This window comes from Gallinula chloropus (assembly GCF_964237585.1).
Source record: "Gallinula chloropus genome assembly, chromosome: 1".
NCBI classification, from domain to species: domain Eukaryota; kingdom Metazoa; phylum Chordata; class Aves; order Gruiformes; family Rallidae; genus Gallinula; species Gallinula chloropus.
This window is the reverse complement of record NC_140085.1, coordinates 124542009-124564752: the sequence shown is the minus strand read 5'-3', so window position 1 is coordinate 124564752 and position 22744 is coordinate 124542009. Positions and strand designations below refer to the sequence as shown.

The 22744-nt window shown below is 35.2% G+C and overlaps 1 protein-coding gene across 4 annotated transcripts in view; it reads right to left on the bottom strand.

Annotated features, from left to right (window-relative positions):
- The window catches only part of DMD (dystrophin), a gene marked incomplete at its 5' end in the record, with an annotated part of 1290802 nt that overhangs the window by 818764 nt on the left and 449294 nt on the right, over positions 1 to 22744 (bottom strand). For 3 of the 4 annotated variants that reach the window (XM_084279200.1, XM_084279199.1, XM_084279201.1), the window contains 2 exons: positions 3571 to 3693; positions 4170 to 4351. In XM_084279200.1, coding sequence (XP_084135326.1) covers positions 3571 to 3693; positions 4170 to 4351 — 305 coding nt within the window. The remainder of the gene's footprint in view (positions 1 to 3570; positions 3694 to 4169; positions 4352 to 22744) is intronic. The other variant, XM_084279202.1, reaches the window with a different exon arrangement.

Genomic DNA, 22744 nt, shown 5'->3' with positions numbered 1-22744 from the left:
TAGGTTGAATCCTGAGGTGAATCATCCAATTCTTAGAGTCCTAAATCAAATTCTTAAATTCTAGGGAACACTGTGTACATTAGCTGCTACAGCATCCCAAGTAATTTTAATTTAAAACTACTGAAGCTTGTCAGTTTAAATGCTAAGAGTAATCCTGCACGCAAAACCTGTATTTCCTGTCAGAAAGCAGCCAGACTCACTTTTGGCCTTTTAGACATACTGGCTATAAGCTTATTTACAAAAGCACCAGTCTCAAAACATATGTGTTGTATAATCCTTTTCTTGAACCCTTTTAAGGCAGTGTCTTTTCTCTCCTCTAGAGTTCAGGTAGTAGGCGCTAAGCAAAAATGAAGCAGTGAGATAGATGTTTTGCCTGACAGCAATATCAGAAACTGCTCCAATAAAACATTTTCTTTTTTAAAAAAACCACCTTTGAAAGTGAAACTATTCTTCTTATTTGTCAGAAGTTCAGCGAGAAACAATGTAACAAAACCAAAAGACTATATATAAACACAAGCAAAATGGTAAGTTAAAACAGGGATTTTGAAATGTCTCAGAAAATTAACACGAGGATTCCTTTTTTCTAAGTGAAGGTAGACAGACCGTCTCATTAGAGAGTCTGCATATGAGATGAAATACAGAGTTGCAGTCAGGCAAGCCTTCTGTAATTGCTAAGCAGTAGCTGCCATCTGAAACCTGTCAACAAATATTTTCTCTTGGGCCTTCCTTAATGTTATTACACAGAAATTCAAGCATTCAGTTTTGAGAAGTGGCTTCCTATCCTAAGAGTTTATGAACTATTATTCATGTTAGCAAGAGAATTTAAAGTGTGTTAACTGTTTCAGCAAGAAGTAGTTAAACAGCTAGAAAGCATCAAGTGAACTGGGTGCAGAACACTCGTCTTTGAATTTGAGACACGTCTCAGGAAGACTTGTTTTGCCAAATTTGTACAACTAGAACACTAGGCCTTGCAAGTATACTACTGAGTGATAAGCCAAACAAGAGTTCAGAAAGGAAGGGTGAATTGAAAGATATACAGGTTGTGAAGGTATTAGGGAGAGTGAAGATGGGGAAAGTGAAATGTGACATAGAAGAATAGACAAGGGTAGAATATAGAAGGTAAAGGTCCCTGACAGATGATTGTTTAAGAGGGAATGTTACTCCTTCTTGCCAATATGGAGCTCAGAGAATCATAACTTTCTCCATTTTTAAAATTTCCAGCTATTGATATATGGGATAAACATATGGCATATACGGTCAAATAAGGATAACATCCAAAATCTTTGGAAAGAGGTCTTATTTAATTAATTTTTATTCTGAGTTCCAGTGGGCTCATGATTGGAATATGAAATCTATTGGATTACTCTTCCAAATGCAGAATGTTGAAAATATCACCTAAGTAAATACTATGACATTTACGATCAATCTTCAAAGCTAGAACCTCTAGAGAGAAGCAAGTGAAAGACTTTGTTGTATAGTGATGTTATGTATCTTCTTTGATTATCCTGGACAGATTATAATATTCAAGTTCTAAAAAATAAAAGTTTGTAGAGGTCTGTAAAGAAAAAAAAAGACCCATACCTTTCAACAGAACCACATACTTAGTGAAAATCTTACTTCTTAATGATAGCACCTAAGATACCGTTGAAACTGTCAGACCACAGTAAACTAAAACTACTGAAATTTTTTTTTTGGTAACTAGATGGAAAGGAGATACAGCATCTCAAACTACAAAATCCAAGAAAAAAAAAAAAGTTGACTTGGTCTTTATTTCTTTAATGAAATTCCCTAGAGAAGATTTTACTGAAAATCCTACCGGCAGTTGCCTGGAAGAAATGAATTACTAAGAGTTTTAAAGGAAATAATATTTTTGATTTAATTACAGTAGAAGGGTTTATTAAGGTATATCTAGTTTCAAGTATCTAGAGAAAAATAATTACCAATTAACTATTTTAACCAGGATTATAAATTTCTTTTAATAGTCAGATGACAGCTGTTCTTCAAGAAGTACGTGGCTGGAGACAAAAAAAAAAAAAAAATCTTTATCACTGATTAGGAATTGTATATATTGAATTCTCATATTAATTGGTACTATTTGCAATTCAAGTTATTCTTGATTATAAGAAGATGGTGGATGGTAATTTTCACATAGGATTTTTAAGTGAATGCTTTGCATTCATTAATATTTGTTTAGGTTCCAGCACAACAGGGCTGAATTCTGGTTAGGTCTTCAGATTCTGCCAAATCAGCGTAAGTAGAATATTATAGTTATTGCATAAGTGTAGTACACAAAGCTTCAAAATTCAGGAAGATGAGAAAGCAAGGTAACAACTGAGTAACTGATGCTTTCTTGCTATATTTTAATAACTGGGATTTTTAGAACTGACTTTGTTTATATCAGCTTATACATTATGCTTGATGGTGTGTTGCTGACAAAACCCAAAACTGATCACAATAAAAGTAGCTTAAGAAAAAAAAAAATCTGTATCATGACATCACTCTTCTCAATTATCAGTATGATATCAAAGTAGAACAAATCACTTATACCAGTTTTAAACAACTTGTTTAAAAGCTGTGTTTATCATCACTACAACACATTTGTGTCAGTATAATGTATCAGGGCTCAGGCTTATGTTCCCAGGATTTCTTTCCTGCAGTGTTTAAAGGAAGTCAGTATTCAGTAAAATACATGTCACTTGATGAGTAGATTCAGAAACATGGTGTTGAATTAAAGTGTAATTTTTGCAATATTTTTTTAGAGGTTAGATAGAATTAAGTCTCCACATGAAAACTCATACTGGAGTGCCAAATATATGCAAACCTCTTTTCTCCAAAATAATGAAAGGAAAGTACATTGTATTACATAATATGACCTTTGCCACTCACACTCATCAGAAGCTATAAAAATCTGGCTACTGAAATGCTCATTATAAGGACTGCCTGAAACAAGTTTTATTAAACTACTACAGCCATTTAAAAGTAAAAAAATCAAACCCAAAAACTGAAACACAAAACCCTAACCTGAAGGTTGGCATTGTACTGTTTCTGATAAAATGACCAGCTGTTATCATGTAATAATCCAGGTCATATGAAGGCTATTAAATTTAATGTTTCCTCTCCTGTCCAACTAGAGTAACCTCCTGAAAAATATAATCACTTACAATTTTCTTTAGATATGAGGGTTTGGAAAAGCAACAGAAAATCTTGTTTTTCTATAGTGAAACCCAAGGCAGAAATATAATAATTAGGTGGCAAAAAAACTTTTTTTTTTGGTTTGTTCTTCTAATACTCTTTTAAGGAAATTTATGTACTACTTTCAAAAAGCAGTTTATAATTCTAAAAAGCAGCAGTATTTGAATGTTCTTCATCCCAAACAATCAGCATAACACCTTTTGCCAGCCATGCTGAAATACACAGCAAAAAGTAAACACTCGACAGATGCTAAAAAACCCCAAATCCTGGAAAAAGTAGGTCATCAAGATCAGGCACAAGCAAAACACACAAACTCATTCACTCCAAGCCCAAGCTTAATAAAACATTCTTTTAAAGCAAACAACAATATTGACAGACCTGTGGAGGAACTTGCCTCCGTTTTTGGTCAGGGGATGAGACATACACAGTTTGTGCATATGCATAACTTTTGAACCGCGGTTTAGGAGATGATGAAGGTCCCTGGGGTACCCTGAGTGTGACCTACAAAGAAATTTGAGGTGGAAAGAACAGATATACATATAGGAACATGGATTATAAAAATAAGTAATGATTTTAAAAGAAAGTGAAGAAAAAGAAGTAGGAGGGTCATCACCAGTTCTGTTTTTCAAGGACAGCGTGGGTATTCAACAGTCAAAACAGTGATGGTATGAAGGAAAGCTCTCATTTATCCTGACATCCTTTCCAAAAGCAATTTAGGACTAATACCAGCAGGACTTAATATCAGTAGAATATCAATGTAATTTCAAGAATCTTCATAATTTACAAACAAACACTCAAGAAGTAACTGTACAGTTTATGCAGACAAATACATTTGACTTCTCTGTGATGAAGAGACTTTGTCCATTATGCCTGTGTTTTTTTTGCCTTCAATTGGCCATCTGAGATTAAACTGATGGGGTAGGGAAGGGAAAGAACCACCTTAGAGCAGCAAGATGAAAGCAGAAAAGTGAACTCACTTCTTGTGAAAAACGCTGTTGATGATGTACTTGTATGTGCTCTTCTCTAGTGACCTTTGAGTGTCCTGGCAACATATCCACTTCCCTGATGGCTTCCATGGTGACTTGCTGGGGCAGAACTTGGAAGAGGGAAGTCACATACATTAAGATGGACTTCTTATCTGGACAGGCAGTTGCAACGTCTGGAAGGCAAATTAACATGCATCGTTTCAGTTTCCACATTAGACATGAGAAGCAGCCAATGAACTCGGAAAGCTGACAGACTAATGAGCAATCTATTGTCCATGTGAGTTCTCTAGAGACTAATTAGAACCTTACAATTACTTCCAAACTTACAGACTAAACTTGCATATCAATGTCAAGGAGCCAAAGTTTATAAAGGTAGCTGTTACCTCATTCAGCATGAACTTTCTATCTATGTTTCTTTAGTCAAAATGCACCTAGTATACAATTTGACATCGTGATCCTAATTAAGCAGTACCAGACATAGGAAAAATTATATTTTTCTATGCTGTATAAATATTGGGGGAAAAAAAAAAAAAAAGAAGCCTGTTTTCAAAGTTGTGCCTTGTATGTTTGTCTTCACATCTTTTAATTACTGGAAGTGACAGTGACACAGGAAAAAAATATGACAGGTTTTTTTAGTGAATGTGTTCATACAAAACAACTACTGAAGCCAACCTCTAATATAACTACATAGCTTGTACATTCTACAGGCTTACACACCTCATGAAGTCTGTGGAAAATCTAAGGAACATGGTATTCACAGACTTTAAAATATGCAACAGAACAACTATCCAAAAAATGCACCCATAAAATCTCTGTGGACTTTAGCAGTAAGAACAATAAGCTTTACATAAGCATAAAGATAATTTCAGGTTTTGCATGTAGCCATGTTATACATCAGCAGGAAAAGTGGTTCATCTGACTCAACGTTTCAAGCCAATAGCAATTTATAAAAATGTAAGGCATGTGTCAGCTCTTTGAAGTAGTTACTTTGTTATCTGGCATTGACATTTACTTCCTACACTGAGTCTAGTGAATCAAGATGAAAAAACACTGTTGTACAAGAAATTTATCATTAATTCCATAAGTGTTTTAACATGAGCACTGATAGAAAGCAAAGAGCTGTGAGTTTTTACTGTCTTAGATCAATCCTGGCTTAGCTAAGATTTCAACGAAACGAAGGGGGGGGGGGGGGGGAAGAGAAAGAAACCAATTAATATATTCTGTCAGGTTCAATAGTGCTACAGCGTGGCATCTCATTCCATCTTCTCAGAATGCAGATTACATTAGGGAAGGAACCTTCACATATATTTGGAAATCAGGAAGAGACATACTGTCAATAATTTTGGTTTGGCTTTCTGACCTATCTCCATACCTTTGATACATTATGAAAGAGAGCTAGAGGTTTAGTTCTACCTAGAAATAGATGGAGAAATGGCATGTTCTCTCTAATACCCCCAACATTTAGTTTCTCAGTGGCCACAGTGTACAGAATATTCTCATTTAAAAACAAACAGCCCCAAACCAACCAACTAAATCACTCTCCAAAATTAAAACAAACCAAAAAAATACAACTTTTGCAAATCAAGTAATACTACAGCCCTCAGCCTCCAGAGGCTTCACTTCTATTATAGAATTTGGTCCAGGAAGTAACTGGCTGTCACCATCCTCTTGTCTTCTCATTAATATTTTAATACCATTTTATTATACTCAGTGTCCACTAGTAATTGATGTTTACAAGAATATCCATGTCTTTACACAGGCAAGAGTACACATGGAAAGAAGAGACATTAGTGCCAGCTGTGATTTTTCCATTTGTTGTTCATTATTTTCCTTTACAAAATGCTCTGTTAATCAAATAGGCAAATACCTTATAATTTATCTACACAAATATCTTTCACACAATAAATAAAACAAGTACCTTGCAAACAATATACATGCTAGAAATTGTTTATCCATTCTATCTGACAAATAAAAAGTACATATGCAGCTGTCAGAATCCACTAGCAAATAGGAAAAGATTTAATTATCTAATCACAACAAATAGATAAACAACCACTATTGCAAAGCCTGGAATATCAATCATTCTCTCAAAATTCTTTCCTGTAAGCTCTTGATTTATCAGAGCAGGATTGACTTCTGTTACCCTGTCCTATTCCTTTGACTTCTTTTTTTTTTTTCTTTTCTTTTTGAATCCTAGTTTAATATTGTCTTTTCCATCTGTTAAAACATGGATTTTTGAAGTCCTAGTAGTTAGGTACTTAATAAATTTCAATCTAAGGACTTGCTTGCATGTAAGTTAATTATTTCCTTGGAAATATTTCTCCTTTCAATACTGGGGGCAAAATATCTGTCAAGCCAACCTACACCATCTAAAAACTAACCTTCAATTCTCAAATAACATGAAAGATATTTTAAAAAAAGTAATTAATTGTTTTTACTTTTTCTCTCCAAACTGGTATCTGAATAAACACAGGAACTAGCCAGGATTTTTTTCCAAATTTGGCTCAGAAGCAATACTTTTTGAATAATTTAATCTATTTTCTTGACAGTGACCTTCCAGGATAGGATTGGGGAGAAAAAAAAAAAAAAAATCATAAACCCCCCAATACCACAACCAACAACAACAACAAAAAAAACCAACCGAACCCCCCACACACCAAAAAACCTCTGAATCAAATTAGACTACACATGAAATGAGAGTTTAAAATGGGGAGCATTTTATCATTAGCATGAATTATACTATTAACATATTCATTAATCATGAATCAGAAAGACTTTAGAGAGGTTTGAAAAACATTTCAGCTCTTTAACAAGATATAGTTATACAAAAGTAATGGAAATGTTTCCAGCATACATTTTCTAGCTATTGAGAACAATCTTCTACTGTAGAAAACTGGTACTGAAACTGAAATATGTCACATGAAGCACACTGTTCAGAGAACTAGGTTTTGATACGTCTTGCAATCCATAGGCATACATATTAAGACATATGGGATCTTTGAGCATATTATACAGTAAAAAGACTAGAAGTCTTTGGTAGGATATGGCTTCTCTGAGAAGTCTCCAGACAAACTGAGAAAGTAAAGATAAATAAAACAAAGTACTTCTAATACACACGCTGAAAAACCTCTCTCTGATACTAAAAAGACATCATAAGACCAAGAATTCTGCCATGAATTTTAATGTATAACAACATGTGGTTCATCTAGAGACACTGCATTTTTGGTAAAAAAAATTAAAAATATCCAGAAGAGTAAGAAGAATTTGGTTTCACCACAAAACTCTAAATCCATGAAATAACCATGATTCCACCTGTTCATGTGCAGCTGCCTTTGATGGATTATTATAGATTTAATTAGGGTAGCAATTTGCCCAATAAAAGTTCATTACTGCTTGATTTTTATTAGCAAGTATTCTTCATTTTCTGATGAACATAACAAGTTTGACTATTGAGGATGGGTGACTACAATAAACTTGAAATGTTATGAAACAGATCCTTTTCTGTAAGATACAGTGTCAAAAAAAAGGATATAAATAAAAAGAAGTCAAATTCTTCCAAAAGTGATGCAGTTTTTATAAGCCTTGCAGTTCAGGCTTGATGAAGTGCTGAGCAATCTGATCTAGTTTAAAGGTGTCCCTCCTTACTGCAGGGGGATTGGACTAGATGACCTTTAAGGCCCCTTCCAAACTAATGCATTTTATGATTCTATGGTTTACAAGTGGCTTGTTCTTGCATCTGTATGTTCTGTTAATGAGTAATCCCATGTCATCATTTCCAGTTCTGGTGAAAAGCAGCATTTTAAAAAGATGTGTTAAAGTGGTGATGATATAAAACACCTAAATAACTTCCATATTAAATGTACTGTACTGGTCTACCAACAGAAAAAAAATCCATCTTTTTTTTTTTTTATACAGTCACATGCAGAATGCAGATTGCAAGCATTCATGCACACGTTGCTTAAAATTTTCAAATGCATGTCTGTTTATAATACAGCCATTCCTATTTAATAATATTTTGCTTTCTTGAATCTTTGACCAAATAACAGTTCTGATACTGTGCTGATTCCACTCGGTCTGTCTATAAAACTAGTAGCAAAGAAGTTGGAAAGAAGACAGCTTTAATACCTGATATGTTGCCAGAAAGATATTACTGCTGATGTGGTTTCTTTACAATGAGACACAAATTCTGCAACATACTTTACCTTATACAATGCCAAGAAACAAGATAAGACTTGAGTTCTAATAATATAAGAAATCTTTTGTTGTCAAAAGAACTAAGTAGGATTTTCAGATAATCACAAAGTAGAAAACACAAAACTGCAACTTTTAAACCTACACATCACCTAATATGGTTGGCTTCCATGAAAACTTTAGTAATAAAAAAATCCCAGTGTTTTAAGATTACTTGCTGCTGTCCCATATGACATTTTAAAACCTGTACTTAAATAACCCATTGCCCTCCTCTCAGTAACACTGAAGGAGACTCTCAAAGTTGAATTTTCAGAGTTCACGTAGATTTTTTTTTCCCTGATAAATTGAGGTTGTTGCTTTTTCTTCTATCAAAAATAGTTTTCATTTGAAGAATTATTAATGATACTAATATAACATTAATATTTACTGGAATTTCTGAAAACAATCCTTCTGCCACCTCCAAATGCATCTGTTTAGAAAGGATTTAAAGGAAGCTGACTGCCAAAGCTCTCAGATTGTTAAGATAAGAGAGTCTGATACATAAAAGATTAGTTTCTACAAGGCAAACTCACTACCGAAGGGATTTCAATGTTTGTATGACAACTCCCACTGTGGAACCAGTCTCAACTGCACTACCTAGATGAGGACAAAATAGTCTTAAAAAATGTACAATGACAACTTACATGTTATTTTTATTTAATTTACCTCTTAGCCTCAAGAACAAGAGTGAACTTTTCAAAACATGTTAAAATGTCTGTGATAATCTCTCTGACAAGCCTCACCAAAGCACTTTGAATGAGCTTCCACAGAAATTGTCACATATTTTGATCATGTTTTGATTTGGATGAGCCTAAATCTGCAACTGAAACTCTATGAGAGTGTATGAGACTGTACTAGCAAAAAAATAACTTGATCTTAAGTAGCAAGGTCTTAAATAGCAAGAAAAACAAGTAAGATTTCACTCCCATATAGATGCATTAGCATTGGCACACCATACGTAAACAAATCTTCAAAACTAAGAAAGGTAAGAAGAAAAAAAGTGGGGAAAAAGTTGTACACTTGCTATTTTATACTCTAAATGCATATTTTCTGTCACTTACTAACAAATCTATTTGCAGACATTAAGCTATGACAGAATCATGAGGCCGATCTTAGATTTGCTGTCACTGATAATTTCTTGCATAAGACTACATACATTTTGTTCTTATTTGAACACCAAGAAACAAGCAGAGTTATCAAGCAAAGAATATAAACTACTTATCTTAAATGTACAAACCCCCTTTTCCCTCAGCTATCATCTGGTCTGAAAATTATATTGTTCTAAAAATCTATATTTAGATTAAGACTACACTAATGGTAATGATAATAGCAGGAACAAAAGAAGCAGTAATGGTTTACTCTACTGACACACACTGGAGTCAGTAAGACCTCAAAGCAATAAAAACCATGCATTCTCTCAAGGGTCAGCCAGTCACTGCAGTGTCTGCTGTGCAATTATTGACTTTTAGTTTTGCTTGTTCTTAAACTTGTAATTATTTTCTGCCTTCTTTTTTATACTCTGTTAGCAGACTGCATAATAAATTCAAAATGAAAGAAGCCTCTACAAGCTATCTAAATAAAGAGTGGTGGACTGAGACAAAAATGGAATAATTTATGAAATAACACACAACTGTAAATACTGAAATCTGGAAATGTAAACTGGCAATTCTTAATACAGAGCAGGAAAGTGCTGTCCTTCAAAAATGTACACTTAGTACATTTTCCCCACTTAGGTGAAAATATTTAAACAAACAGAAATCTGTGTATCTACAGTCTCGCGGACAAAAGACAGTTAAAATCTAAAGCGAGACTGTATCACGGAATTAAACATATTTCATTCCCTGCTGTTACTAAGGGTGAATTAAAGCCCTCTTAGTAGAGAGGTAAATAACTCATTTAGCCTGCAATCTTACACAAGGTTGGGTTTTTTTCCTTCTTTTCTTTAAAGGAAAACAAACAAAAAAACCCCAACACACGCAAAAAAAACCACAAAAACCCCCCCCAGAACTGAGTGGCTGCACTTCTTGTCAGTGATATAGCAATCAAAATATTATTTGGAAAAAGGAGTAAAAGACAATTTTTGGAAGGTTGTTCAGTGGTCTACATGAATAAGCATGGTGATCACAGCCTTTTCGGTTGCAGAATAAAATTCACATTTTACAAAATGATCTGTTAGCAAAAGGCACAAAATACAGACAGATAGTTGAAGTGAGAGTGGAAACCTGGAGGACAGCCCAGTGGTGACCTACACGAAGACAGTGGCACTGTTCTGATTTTATTTCCTTTCTGTAGATATGAATACCCGTTCACTTACAACTAGTATAAAACTCCCAGTAGAAAATGCCATTAATTTTTCAACAGACTTATCCTTAAGAAAGTAAATGTTCTAAACCTTATGGTTAAAACCTACAGAATACTTTAAAAATGCTGACCACAGCTGTCCTTTGTAGGCTGTGTCGAATGAGCTCGCAACAGCAGTGTGAAGAAAATCTCTTCAGAAGATTATCACGTTTGTGTTTGCCTTTTAGAGTTATGAAGACAGGTCAGGATTTGTGGGATTAAAGTGTTGTGGGGTTCAAGTGTATCTGGTATTAAATAATTCAGTGGCAGAGAATAACACAAATCTGTCTGACTGTCTGTTCTGATTTGCTGCATGAGTGTGAAGGAGCCTTGGACTGATATGCAAGTGCTGTCCCGGCTGAGTGAACTTGACACTATCTCTGCTTTTGAAATCTGTAAAATCAGACTGAACACCTATGCTGAACAGGAAAGGCAAGTCCTATTTCTCTTCAGTTTCCTTACAAAGTCAAACATTTATTTAATAACACCGCAACCTTGGCACGCTAAGCTGTATCTAGCATAAGCATCTTCTTAGCAGCAAAGATAGAGACAGAAAGGAATTAAGTCAAAATGGCAATGGAATAAAATGCTGCTTTGAAAAAGTGGAGGTGCATCTGTTACGCAATGTTATTGTACATGTTGTATACTAAAAGTTTTGTCCATGTATACTAATATTTCTGTCCATGAGCAGGAGTGAGAAGGGCACTCATCAATTTGCTGAAATAACAAATAAAAGGTAGTATTTAATTTTCTCACAACACTAACATAGATTGCTGAAAAATGTGGTTCAAAACTCTCAAATGCAAATACAGTTAGGGGCAAGGTTGGAGAGGAAAGAAAACTAAAATAAACCCTACTATCTAGGTCCTCCTGAAGGGTCCTAAAAATAAAGATCAAGATAGTATTCCTGACTGACATCTAGAGTCAGAAATAGTGTGTAAAAATGGTACTTTAGCAGACATCCAAACAGTAATTTTGCTAAGAATATATTAGACATCGTCAAGTGGGCCAATGTTTCAAAATATTGTACATTTTCCATTTAATTTTATAAATATTTAGCCAAGTAATTTCTTTTTTAAAATTTATTTATGCATTTCTCTGCTATTAATCCTTGCCAAAAATATATTTCATTCCAAATGTGTACTATGACAACAATATGGCAAAGTTTGAAAAAATATTTCTACAATAAAATTTTATAAAACCGTCTGTTGGGATTCTCCAAAAGCTAGGCAGTATTGATTCCAGATGAGGCCAGGTTATCAGTTGCTTCAGTATCAGGAAGACTTTTCCTACTAGGACTGGTTGTACACACATCCAAAGTAAAAAAAAATAAATAAAATTGTTGTAAATCTTTTGTCTTAAGTTTATCTCCAAGCATGACCTGTTTACCTGTTGCGAAGTTATATGCAATTCATACGCTTTGCTGACTCGGTGGTTGCAAGGATTATGAAATATGATGGAAGAACTTGAGGAGCTAAGCCAGTATTAGCAACTTCCAAAAGCAGCATAATCAGTGAGCAAAATCACCGTATCAATGTCAATTAATTAAAATGGCAAATTAAGTGGGCAATTCAAAAGGTATTAATTAGTATTCAGCCTTGATAATTACATGTATTCTAAATTTTGATCACACTGATTAAGATAATTTCTTTAGTATATGTTCTGTAGTCAATAATTCCAAAAGGCAAGTATAAAAAAAAAAAAAAAGAGACTCAACTGCAGTAACTTCAACTTCATAAGTTTTATGGAAATTCATTACTTTTTTCATTATAAAATGTATCATAAAAATAACACGATAAGATAAAAGAAAAAGGGCAACAATAATATAAACAGACAGCTCTGAATAGACAATGGAGAGAGCATTATGCATACTGGATGGGTGATATCACACTTAATAAAAGCAGGTAATAGTTCTTCAAGTGCAGTCAAAAGCCCCTGAAAAACATAGTATTCTTCTGAGATTAGGCGTAAAATGACACAGAATTATAAGCACTTCATCTTTTACTACTGTTTTCCCCACAAAAAACCAATACATTTAGTATTAAATGGTGAAATTGAAATCATAGTCTTGAAGTTATAAAGGCATTCGGAGTCAGAACTTGGGAGGAAATTATAATGGCATCTTTTGCATTCCTTATTTTATTAGCATACGAATAAAATAAAGAAGCATTTCCTACTTCTGTTTGAGATCAGAGAAGATTGTGTTCCAGCTGCAATATGCTTATTTAGCAAAAGATAGGATTTTGTTCTATAAACCCTATATTGGTCATAAAGAAACAAAGACCAGAGGATGCAAAGGGAAATATGAATGCTGTCAGGATAGAAGAAATTCCACTCTATCTAACAAAGGGAAGCAGCCCAGAACCTTCAGTGATATCTGCAGAAGCATAATGATTCTGCTTTTACTGTATATATTATCCTTGAATTCCCACATCTAACATCAGGAATTTCTAACATCAGAGCAAGTTAATGATCCCCTGAGGTTAAGGTCTTCCAAAACTGACATAGCAAAATGGTCCATGTTACTGCATGTGGCTCATACTCTTCTCTAGAACCTCATAGACAACTAGTTTTCTTTGAAATCTGAGAAAAGCAAAATGGGAAAAAAACCCACCACCAATGTGCCAAAGACAGAATTATTTCGATGCAAATAAAAATAAGCTGTTCTTGGCTTTATTTTTAAAAAATGAGCAGAAAGTTAAACAATTTAGCTTAATTTATATACAGAAAAATTCCTAACTTTAGTGAACTTCAGGAGTAAAATTGCTTATAGATACCTTAAAAAAAAATGTGTACAATAGTTACTTCAATGAGAATTCCTGCTTTTTCACTTATTTAAGCCAGAGAATTATTTACAGAGAGACAATGGATATTTTTAATATTTGATAAGACCGACTTTCACTGGACATGAAAGTTTGGTTAATTAAAGCTGAAAAAATTGCAGAGAATCTTTTGATATGCTTACAAGGTCTGGTTACACGTGGAATAACCAACATGCAAAAAAAAATGTCACTGTCAGGAATTCATCCGTACAAATTGATTCGATGCATTAATTTTAAATTCGAAGAGGAGGTTTCTTGCTGGCTCCTCCTGGCTATACATCTTGGGTTTTCTCACTGGATGTGTTCTTCTTGCATCTAAATGAAGACCATTTACCTAGTTAATATTGGCTTCTATATGCATAACTTACACGCTGTATGAAAATGAAGAATGAAGTTTTTAAATGCAAAAAGCCTACCTCTACTTTAAAAGTATACCTTTTAAAAACAGAAATATGTCTTGAAAGAGTTGAAACCCAAGTGATTTGATTTTATGTAACATTGTTATTCCCACTTTAAAATGCTAAAAATAAGGAAGAAATTATTATAAATGCAGTATGAGGAGGATTTCTAATTTTTGAGGGATTATGTCAATAAGAATGCAGCAATTAGATTAGTGTGCTGATCTTTTTATTTAGTCTGATCATGAGGAAAAGCAGTCTAAACTGTGTCATGCCAATAATTTTTAAAAATGCAGTTTTTGATCAAAAGGTTATTCACTGTATGCATTCCACCCTCCAGCAAGTGATTTAAATGTAACTGTTTTGTAATTCAAGAAGAAAAACCTTAAATGTAATTATCTGAGGGGAGAAAACTGTTCACGCTGGACAGTCGGGAAGTCTCAAGCCCATACACTAAGGCATTTAATACTTTCTCAGCTGGAAACATCTGTTCATGTTTTGCATAAAAGTAAGGTTCGATTCACATTTCTAGTGTGTTGCCATCAAGATAGTCTGGAAAAATACGTTTTGCAAATGTAAATTTTATCACCAGCAGATCCTAAATTAGGACCATGCTGAGTCTATTAGACCACATGTTGGGATGCCATTCTGCTTGGGGCGCAGTAAACTCCACTCTTGTACCCTCCCTTCACTTCATGATCAAGTTGTTAAACACATTCAAGTGAGATACTTGTGAATATCATTCCTAGCAACAACTTCTGTGACTGTGACATAGGAATATGCTTTGAAGTAGTAATCTGTTCTGAGGTGAACTATTAAACATTTCATTCTAATCTCTTCTCTTGTTGTTCTCGTCATTTTCTTAGTGGAAAGGTGCAATTACTGTATTTCTACCTTTCTGCACTGTACAACATTTTCTGTATGCTGTTTTACCATGTGCTTTTTGTCTTTAAGGTATTAAGAAAAAAAAAAAGAAAAATAAATATTATTCCAAACAATCTCTGGCAAACTAGTTAGCAAAAAGAACATCTGTCATCTGGAGAAAGCGGTGTAGGAAGAAGAAAAATAGAGATATAATTGCTTCAACAGAATCTGTAAGGGCTCAGAATGGAGAGTCCTCCTTGACTGTATGCCAATGAGCCATATGTGAAGTGTCAAGAGCACTTCAGGTTGCAAATGAGTACTGGTGTGACAACATGAATAAATATGAGAACTTGTTTTGAGAAACCCAAAATAAATGAAGTTTTATATATGGCTGGTGTCGAGATGTATCGAAATAGATCGGGGGCAGAGCAAGTTATCTTGCAAGCAAAACATAAAGACCGAGACATTAACGTTACAGTGGCCCCTATTTAAAAAGGCAGAAGAAGATGCCTTGCCTATTCTAGCCAATGCAAACTTCAGCCTAACTGAGGTTTTAACTATTAAGCGTAAGTGTATGTGACACTGACAGGTGCGGAGCAACATGATAGACTCTAAAGAGAACTGAAGATGTGACAACTCAGTGGAACAAAGCCGTTTTTTTGAGGACATCGTATCTACAATACCTATTTCAAATGTTCCCTTCAAGCTGGAATAATTATAAGTATGCAATAACAGCAGACAGATGTGGCTGGGGTGCCAACTGGTATATCATTTGTGTGCCAAATAAACATTTATATACATATTTTTTTTAGATATGTAAGGCAATATATATTAATTTCATATATGAAAACCATAGGTATTACAAATTAAGACAATTAGGGTCTAGTTACTCTTATCAGTTCAGCAGAATAGCAGCATTGTAATGCTTTACCGTGTTCTTGGATAAAGGAAGAACTTAGTATTGCATCAGTTTCTTAACTGAAGAGTTCAAGTGTCCCTGAACGGGCAAATTCTGAAGGAAGAGCCTACATTGGGTTCCTGAAATCAGTTCTGCAATCTGGTTTGTGCATAAAATCTGTTTCTGCCTTCACTGTTAAAATGTTTTCTCATGTTTCTCTCAATTCAGAAATACTAGTTTTCACAATGGTCTTTTCTCCCAGAAGGAAGAGGATAGCATGATTTCTGAATTCAGACAGCTAAATCCAGAAATCATTTATGACAACAGCACCATAGGAAAACCTGAGAAAGCATCACAAATTTTTGTGGGTGGCTTTATTAAATAACAGTAATGGTTTGCCTACATATGTTGTAGAGACCATGGGACTGACCACCCAGACAGCTTTGGCTAGACTTCAGCTATTTTACTGCATATTCATGTCAGGATGAAAAGAAGCTCCTTGAAAGTTCTGGTTCCGCCTCCCTTGTGCAACAAAGAAAACTCCAACAAATACAACAACAACCACCACCAACAAAACCTCACAACAAAACTAAACTAACGTGTCATAATCACTTCAAGAAATAAGAGAAGTACAGAAATAAATGAGGAATAATGGTAAGTGACCATTCAAAACAGTAAAACAGAGCACACAGCACTACACCTTTCAACTCAGTTGTCTGATGTGTTTGTATTTTTTCAGTTTTTAAAAGTTTAAGCCTATTGCTACTTATCTGTCCATTACACAATGATTCAATCACACTTTTTTTTTTGTTTGGTTCCCTGCTTATCCCACATACCCTAAGAGTACAGTTATCATCCATGCAAATAAAGCCAGTACTTCTGTCATAATTGATTCATTTTTAAAAAGAGAAATTTCCATTTACCTTTGCCTCCTCAGAAGACTACCAAATGTTTTTCATGCTTTTAATAAACATTATTTTAGTCCACCACAATACATTTAGGAACTAGATAAGCATTGTAGTAGATTGTGACATCAATGAGAAGCTGAGTGACAAATTTTCAAGGCCCATTGATTTGTCTGTCTGGACTTAACAGTGAAAGGCTAAGAAATGGGAAGCTATTCTTCTCACAAGTAAATTTAGAGACTTCAAAGATCAAAGTACATAAAACCAGTTCATAGCTACTTTATCTAAGGAAAGGCGAAGAAAGCCATATTATTTGATTGAGCAATAACTTCAAGTCACGAAGGTGATGTAGTCATGGAGGAATGTAAATTTTGATCAAAGGAATTCTAATTTCTACAACCAATACAGATTTTGGGATACACTGAAGGTAACCACTCTCCAGATTACACGGAACTGTCAGTCTACACAAAGCACAGCTTCTTTCAAGGCCCAAGTGCTACGTGTCCAACTATGTCCATGAATGCTGACACAGCACATGAGATCAGATGTAGGCAGAACTGAAGCCTGTCTCTTATGCATGTGGTTATACTTGCAAAACTACCCTCATCAGACTTTGCAGAATAGCTGCAACTGTGGCAAATACACATGGTATTCCATACAACACCATCTCCTGAAAATACTTCATACTTCTGTGCACTCAAGGAGCCAGAGAGAACACAGCCTTAAAACACAGGACTTCAGGACTTTTTTTTTGTTTCTTTTTTCTCCAACTATCAATTTCAAAAGAAAATGGATTTAATTTCAAGAAATGCAACACTGATTTTATTGCATAGAGCAGGAAGATCAAATCTGGAATTTTATGTTCTAATCAGAAATGTTCAAGAACGATAAATTACAAATGGAACAGAAAGGAGTTGCGAGCCTTCAGTGGGAGACAATGCAGAGAAGAATGAAAACCTATTGACAGTCAAGTGAAACAAAGGCTGAGAGCAGATATGAGTGCTCTTCATAAATGTACCATGGGGTAAAAACAATCAGAACAAAAAGTATCAAGGACAATGAGAGCAAGAGAAAAAAACAGAACAAAATAAACCAAAAGAAATGTAGTCCAAAAATGCAGGTAAGTTTGGAACTTCCCTTTAGGAAGGTGACAAGAGAAGCAAAGGAATAGAAGCAAAATATGCAAATATGACTGAGCTGGAAGACTTTAATAAAAGTGTAATGAGATGTTTACCTGAAATTCCAGGTAAACAGACCCAGTGCATCATCAGGTCCCTCACATCCTCTTCCTCCCCTTTCTACATTACAGTTAATGTTAATTACTTTTCAGCTATATATTTTTAATACAAGGTACTGTAACAGTTTAATGTTTTTCTTTCTATGAACTCTACTGCCTTGGGGTTTTTTTTTAGTTATTCAATTATGGGAAAATATGTTGAAGCAATAAGTTAGCAAAAAATCCCAGTAAAAACAATGTGTCATGTCTTGACTATTCTTAGAAACTTTGACAAAGCATTACACTACAGATGTGACAGAGGTTTTGCATACACAGCATACACATGCATATTTACCAACTAACAGTACATCAACAGAGCATGTGAAAGAAAGCTGGAGATTTATTAATGCAGCCAATAGAATGTATATAGGCATTCAGAACACATTAGAATAGCCGCCAATTTTATTACATATTTGTCACATATTATATTAATGAAGAAAATGCAAGCAACCCTAAAAATGGGTTTAGCCAGGACTATGAAGCAACACAGTAAAGATTATCCAGACTAAATATAAACATTAGTTGGCACATATTTTAACACATGGAAGAATTTGGAATTATGAAATAAGGGCTAGGAACAACAACAAGAAGAGAGACATGCAAAATTTAAAGAAAATATGTACTCCTGGAAAAATAGTAGAGCTGCTAGTTCCACATTTAGTAAATTATCTCTTGCTCTTTAATGTATCAGTATTATAATTTCTTTGACCATCCTTTTTTAAACGCATGAAATTGCATACACTTTTGATTCACTAACTGATCAAATAGCCATTTGGGTGAAAAAAGGACAAATGTGTATCTTATGTCTCTTTCTCATTGCCAACTGCATAACTCCCCACTTTTTTCTTTTTTTTTTTTTTTTAACCAGGACCTTGCAATTCATCAATAGAAACAGTGACATTACTCTTTTCTCCTGCCTCCTTCCCATCTCTTTCTCACTCTTCCAACTTGGATTTGAAGGAACAGTAAAACTTTTTTTCCCCTAACCCTAAAATTCTTTAAGGCTTAGTTTATTTTATCCTGAAGTCAAGATATCCAGGGATTTTATTGTTGGCCTCTTTTCAAGCAGTCTTACTTCTTTTTATGACACTGTGGTGGTTCAGCCCCAAAGTGGCTGAGCACCACATGCCACTCACTCCCAGAGGAGAAACAGACAGAGCCTCCTGGGTCGGGATAAGGACAGTTTGCTGATAAAAGCACCATGAAAGGGGAACAATAACAGCCCATGACTAATTACACTGATAACACAGACAACCTTATGGACCTGACAATAACACAGAGTACTGTGTATTGGGGACTGACCCAATACCCCAGAACATTCAGACTCCATGGAAGGCACACAGGAGCATCCCTCCCCAACCAGCCCCTTTTATGGGGGAGTGATGTCAGGTGATGTGGGAAACAGCCTGGACTGACTCAGCTTCCTTGGACTGGCTGCTTGAGAAGGTTGACTCTGGCCTGGCCAGAACCAGGACAAACAGTTAACTATTAATAAAGCCATGTATTTCATGCCAGAGGCTTTAGTTTAACGCTCTTTAAAACAAAATGCATTTCTAAAGTCAAAGCAACTTAAAACCAAACTTTTATTAGCGTTTTGGAAAAAAAAAAATCCCCACAAGGTTTGTTAAAGGATGTCTGCAAAAAGTTCTGAGTGTTTGTTTTTAGAATTGACTTCTCTAGGGTAAATAATTAAACAAACTAGCAATGCTACAGGTACAAGGCTCAAATAGGGCCACAATGAGAATAAGCAACATTCATGATTACAGTAAATGGGAGCAGAATCCAGGATTATAAACAAGAGTGGTGCAGGCCAACGCTTTTTTTAAGTCTTTCTTTAATTACCCAGCACTACTGAGACTGATCTTAGTCCAAACATAAAAAGAGGATTTAGTGGTTATTAACTAAGAAAACATACATCATCTAAAGATTATGCAGAAGAGGCAGCCTTGGCAAAGAGCTAAGAATGCTCTGAAGACCTGAGATTAGGCTTTGAAATAGGGCCTACAACATCTAATAAATACCTAAATACATGTCCAATCCTATGGGAGATTCATTCCTTAAGTAGAATACAGTCTTGTATTAAATTACAAAAAGATAATGAAACAAAGGTTATCAGTGTCTTCTCCGATTTGTTTTTATTGATTAAAAAATCCCATACAAAACACAACCATAAAACCCCTCCAAATTGAAAAACAAAAAACCCAAGCAGGTCTCAAAACTTTAACCATATGTAATATTTTTTTTTCTTTACCAACAATCCAGTAAAGATCCCCAAATAAATATAAGATGGCCCTATTTGATTTGGGTCCTTATTTAACAGTGTAACTTGTCAAAAATCTTTGGACCTTGTTGTGCAAATATATTCCTCCAAGCAGATGGGCATGTTGGACCAGCACTCTAAGAATTTAGCCCATCTCCACAAAAAAAAAAACAGTAATCAGACTTGTTGGAGACTGTAGCATTCAGTTTGTCTCAAGGATGGACACAGTAATAAGGGGGAGCAGCAGAACAAGTGCCTTCTCCAAATTGTTCATCCCATTAAGCTCAAACCAGCAAGAGATGCTAGCATGGGAGCAGAAGACATACCAAGATCTTCTCGACTCTGAGGCACACGGATAAAGTTATAACAGCAAAACCTCATTCTTCCACCACCTGAGTAAAGGTGCACCAGCAGTCAAACATGAAAATTACATCTCCCGGAGCTTTCTAGTATACCTAGACCCTTGCTTCCAGACAGACTGCTCAGGTAAGAGAAATCGCAGCTAAACACTGTAGCCATGGCACTGTAAAGGCATTACATAATAAGTTCCATTTCTCTAGAACCTGTGTTTCTGAAATCCCAGGTAACTGAGAATACTACCCTGTGATTAAATCCCACCTACACTATAATTTTCAGTTCAAACAAAAGGATGAAACTGTCATGTACATAGGTCCTTGTTTTCTAAAGAAACCATCATGACTTTCACTAAAATATCAATGCTAATAAGGATATAGTTTAACAAAGCAACTTGTAAGAAAGGTACTAAGTATACAAATAAGACAAACATGAAATAACTTACACAAGGATAACTACAGGAAGATAAAGCAAGCAGAATCAAAGAAAAATATTGGAAAAACATATATTCTATAGTTTCTGTGCATTCCTGTCAAATAATGAAAAGTAATGATACTGAATGATTACTGAAGGATGCTCAATGTTCTTGCAGGTCAGCCTCTTTTTTCATGTTTGTGTGAATCTTAAAGCGTATCTAAATTTTGCAGCTTTCTGAAGATATTGCTAGATAAAACATAAAGGAGGCAGATCAGTATCTCTGGGCAACCTTTCAAAACAAATTGTTTTTATAAATGTATTTTTAACATTTTTTTATAAAATGTTAATATGCCATAGACAGTAATATTTCCTCATTAGAATGTTTGAGCTTAAGCAAGTTACCCAACAGAGATTTAAGACAGAGTTTGATTTTCTAAGTATTAATTGTTTCTTTTCTTAGTGCTGCACTGTGCATTGCACCAGATGTTATTCAGGAGAAAGTCAGGAGCGGAAGACTATAAAGAAATTAGTTTAATGAGAATTAGAAATCTATAGAAGACATGTAAATTTTCTGTTTCTCTCTTGCATGTGATCAGAGTAGGCACATAAGATAGTTGTAATGATCCTAAACCTTTCAGAAAATGTCAAATAATGCTGGGATATACAATGAGGTCTTTCAAATCCAGGTCATGTCTTTGAATAATACCTAAGCAATTAAGAACTGAAAATCACTAAATCTCATGACTATTTGGTAGCCAACATGCAGTCAACAGCATCAGTTCAATTCCTAGTGGAGTACATAAAAAATTCTAATCCATCACTCTTAAAAGGAATCTCATCAGAGAGAAACCACAGAATCATAGAATAACAGGTTGGAAGGGACCTCAAGGATTATCTAGTCCAATCTATCTTGGAAAAAGCTCTGTCTAGACAAGATGATCCGGCACCTCTGCCAGCCAAAACTTGTTTCCAATGTTGAGGAATCCACCACTTCCCTGGGGAGATCACCTGAGTGCTCTCATTAGAAAAAGATTGCCTTTTGTGCCAACTGGAATCTCTCCCGAAGTAACTTGCACCTATTACCCCTCATCTTTTCTATGTGACTCCTTGTATACAGGGAGTCTCCTTTGTAGCCGTGTGTGATGGTTTTGGCTGGGGTACTTTTTTTTCAAACCGCTACAGGGCTATGCTTTGGATTTGTGCTGAAAAATTTTGATGGCACAGGGATCTTTTAATTGTCACTGATCAGTGCTTACACAGAGCCAAGGCCTTTTCTGCTACCACATCCCCCCCATCACAACGAGCAGCCTGAACAATAGGTTGGGAGGGGGGACAGCTGACCCCAACTGACCAAAAGGCTATTCCATACCATATGATTTCATGCTCAGCTTATAAAGCTGGGAGAAGAGAAAGTAAAGGGGAGAAGTTGGGGGTGATGGCCATTACACATACTGGAGCCCTGCTTCCATGGGGATAGAAGAACCCCTACCTGCCCATGGGAAGAGATGAATGTATTCTATGCTTTACTTTACTTGTGTGCTCAGATTTTTCTTTTTTTAGGTTATCTTTATCTCAACCCATGAGTTCTCACTTTCACTCTTCTGATTCTCTCATCCCATTTGTGGGGAGTGAACAAGCCGAAGTATGGTGCTTAGTTGCCAGCTGGGTTAAACCTGGAACATGATTATGAAGTCTCCCTTAAGCCTTCTTTTCCCACAGGTGAACAGATCCCATTCTCTCAGCCTTTGGACATCAAGACAATAATTCATACCACCATTAAAACCTCCCCAGGTTATGTAATA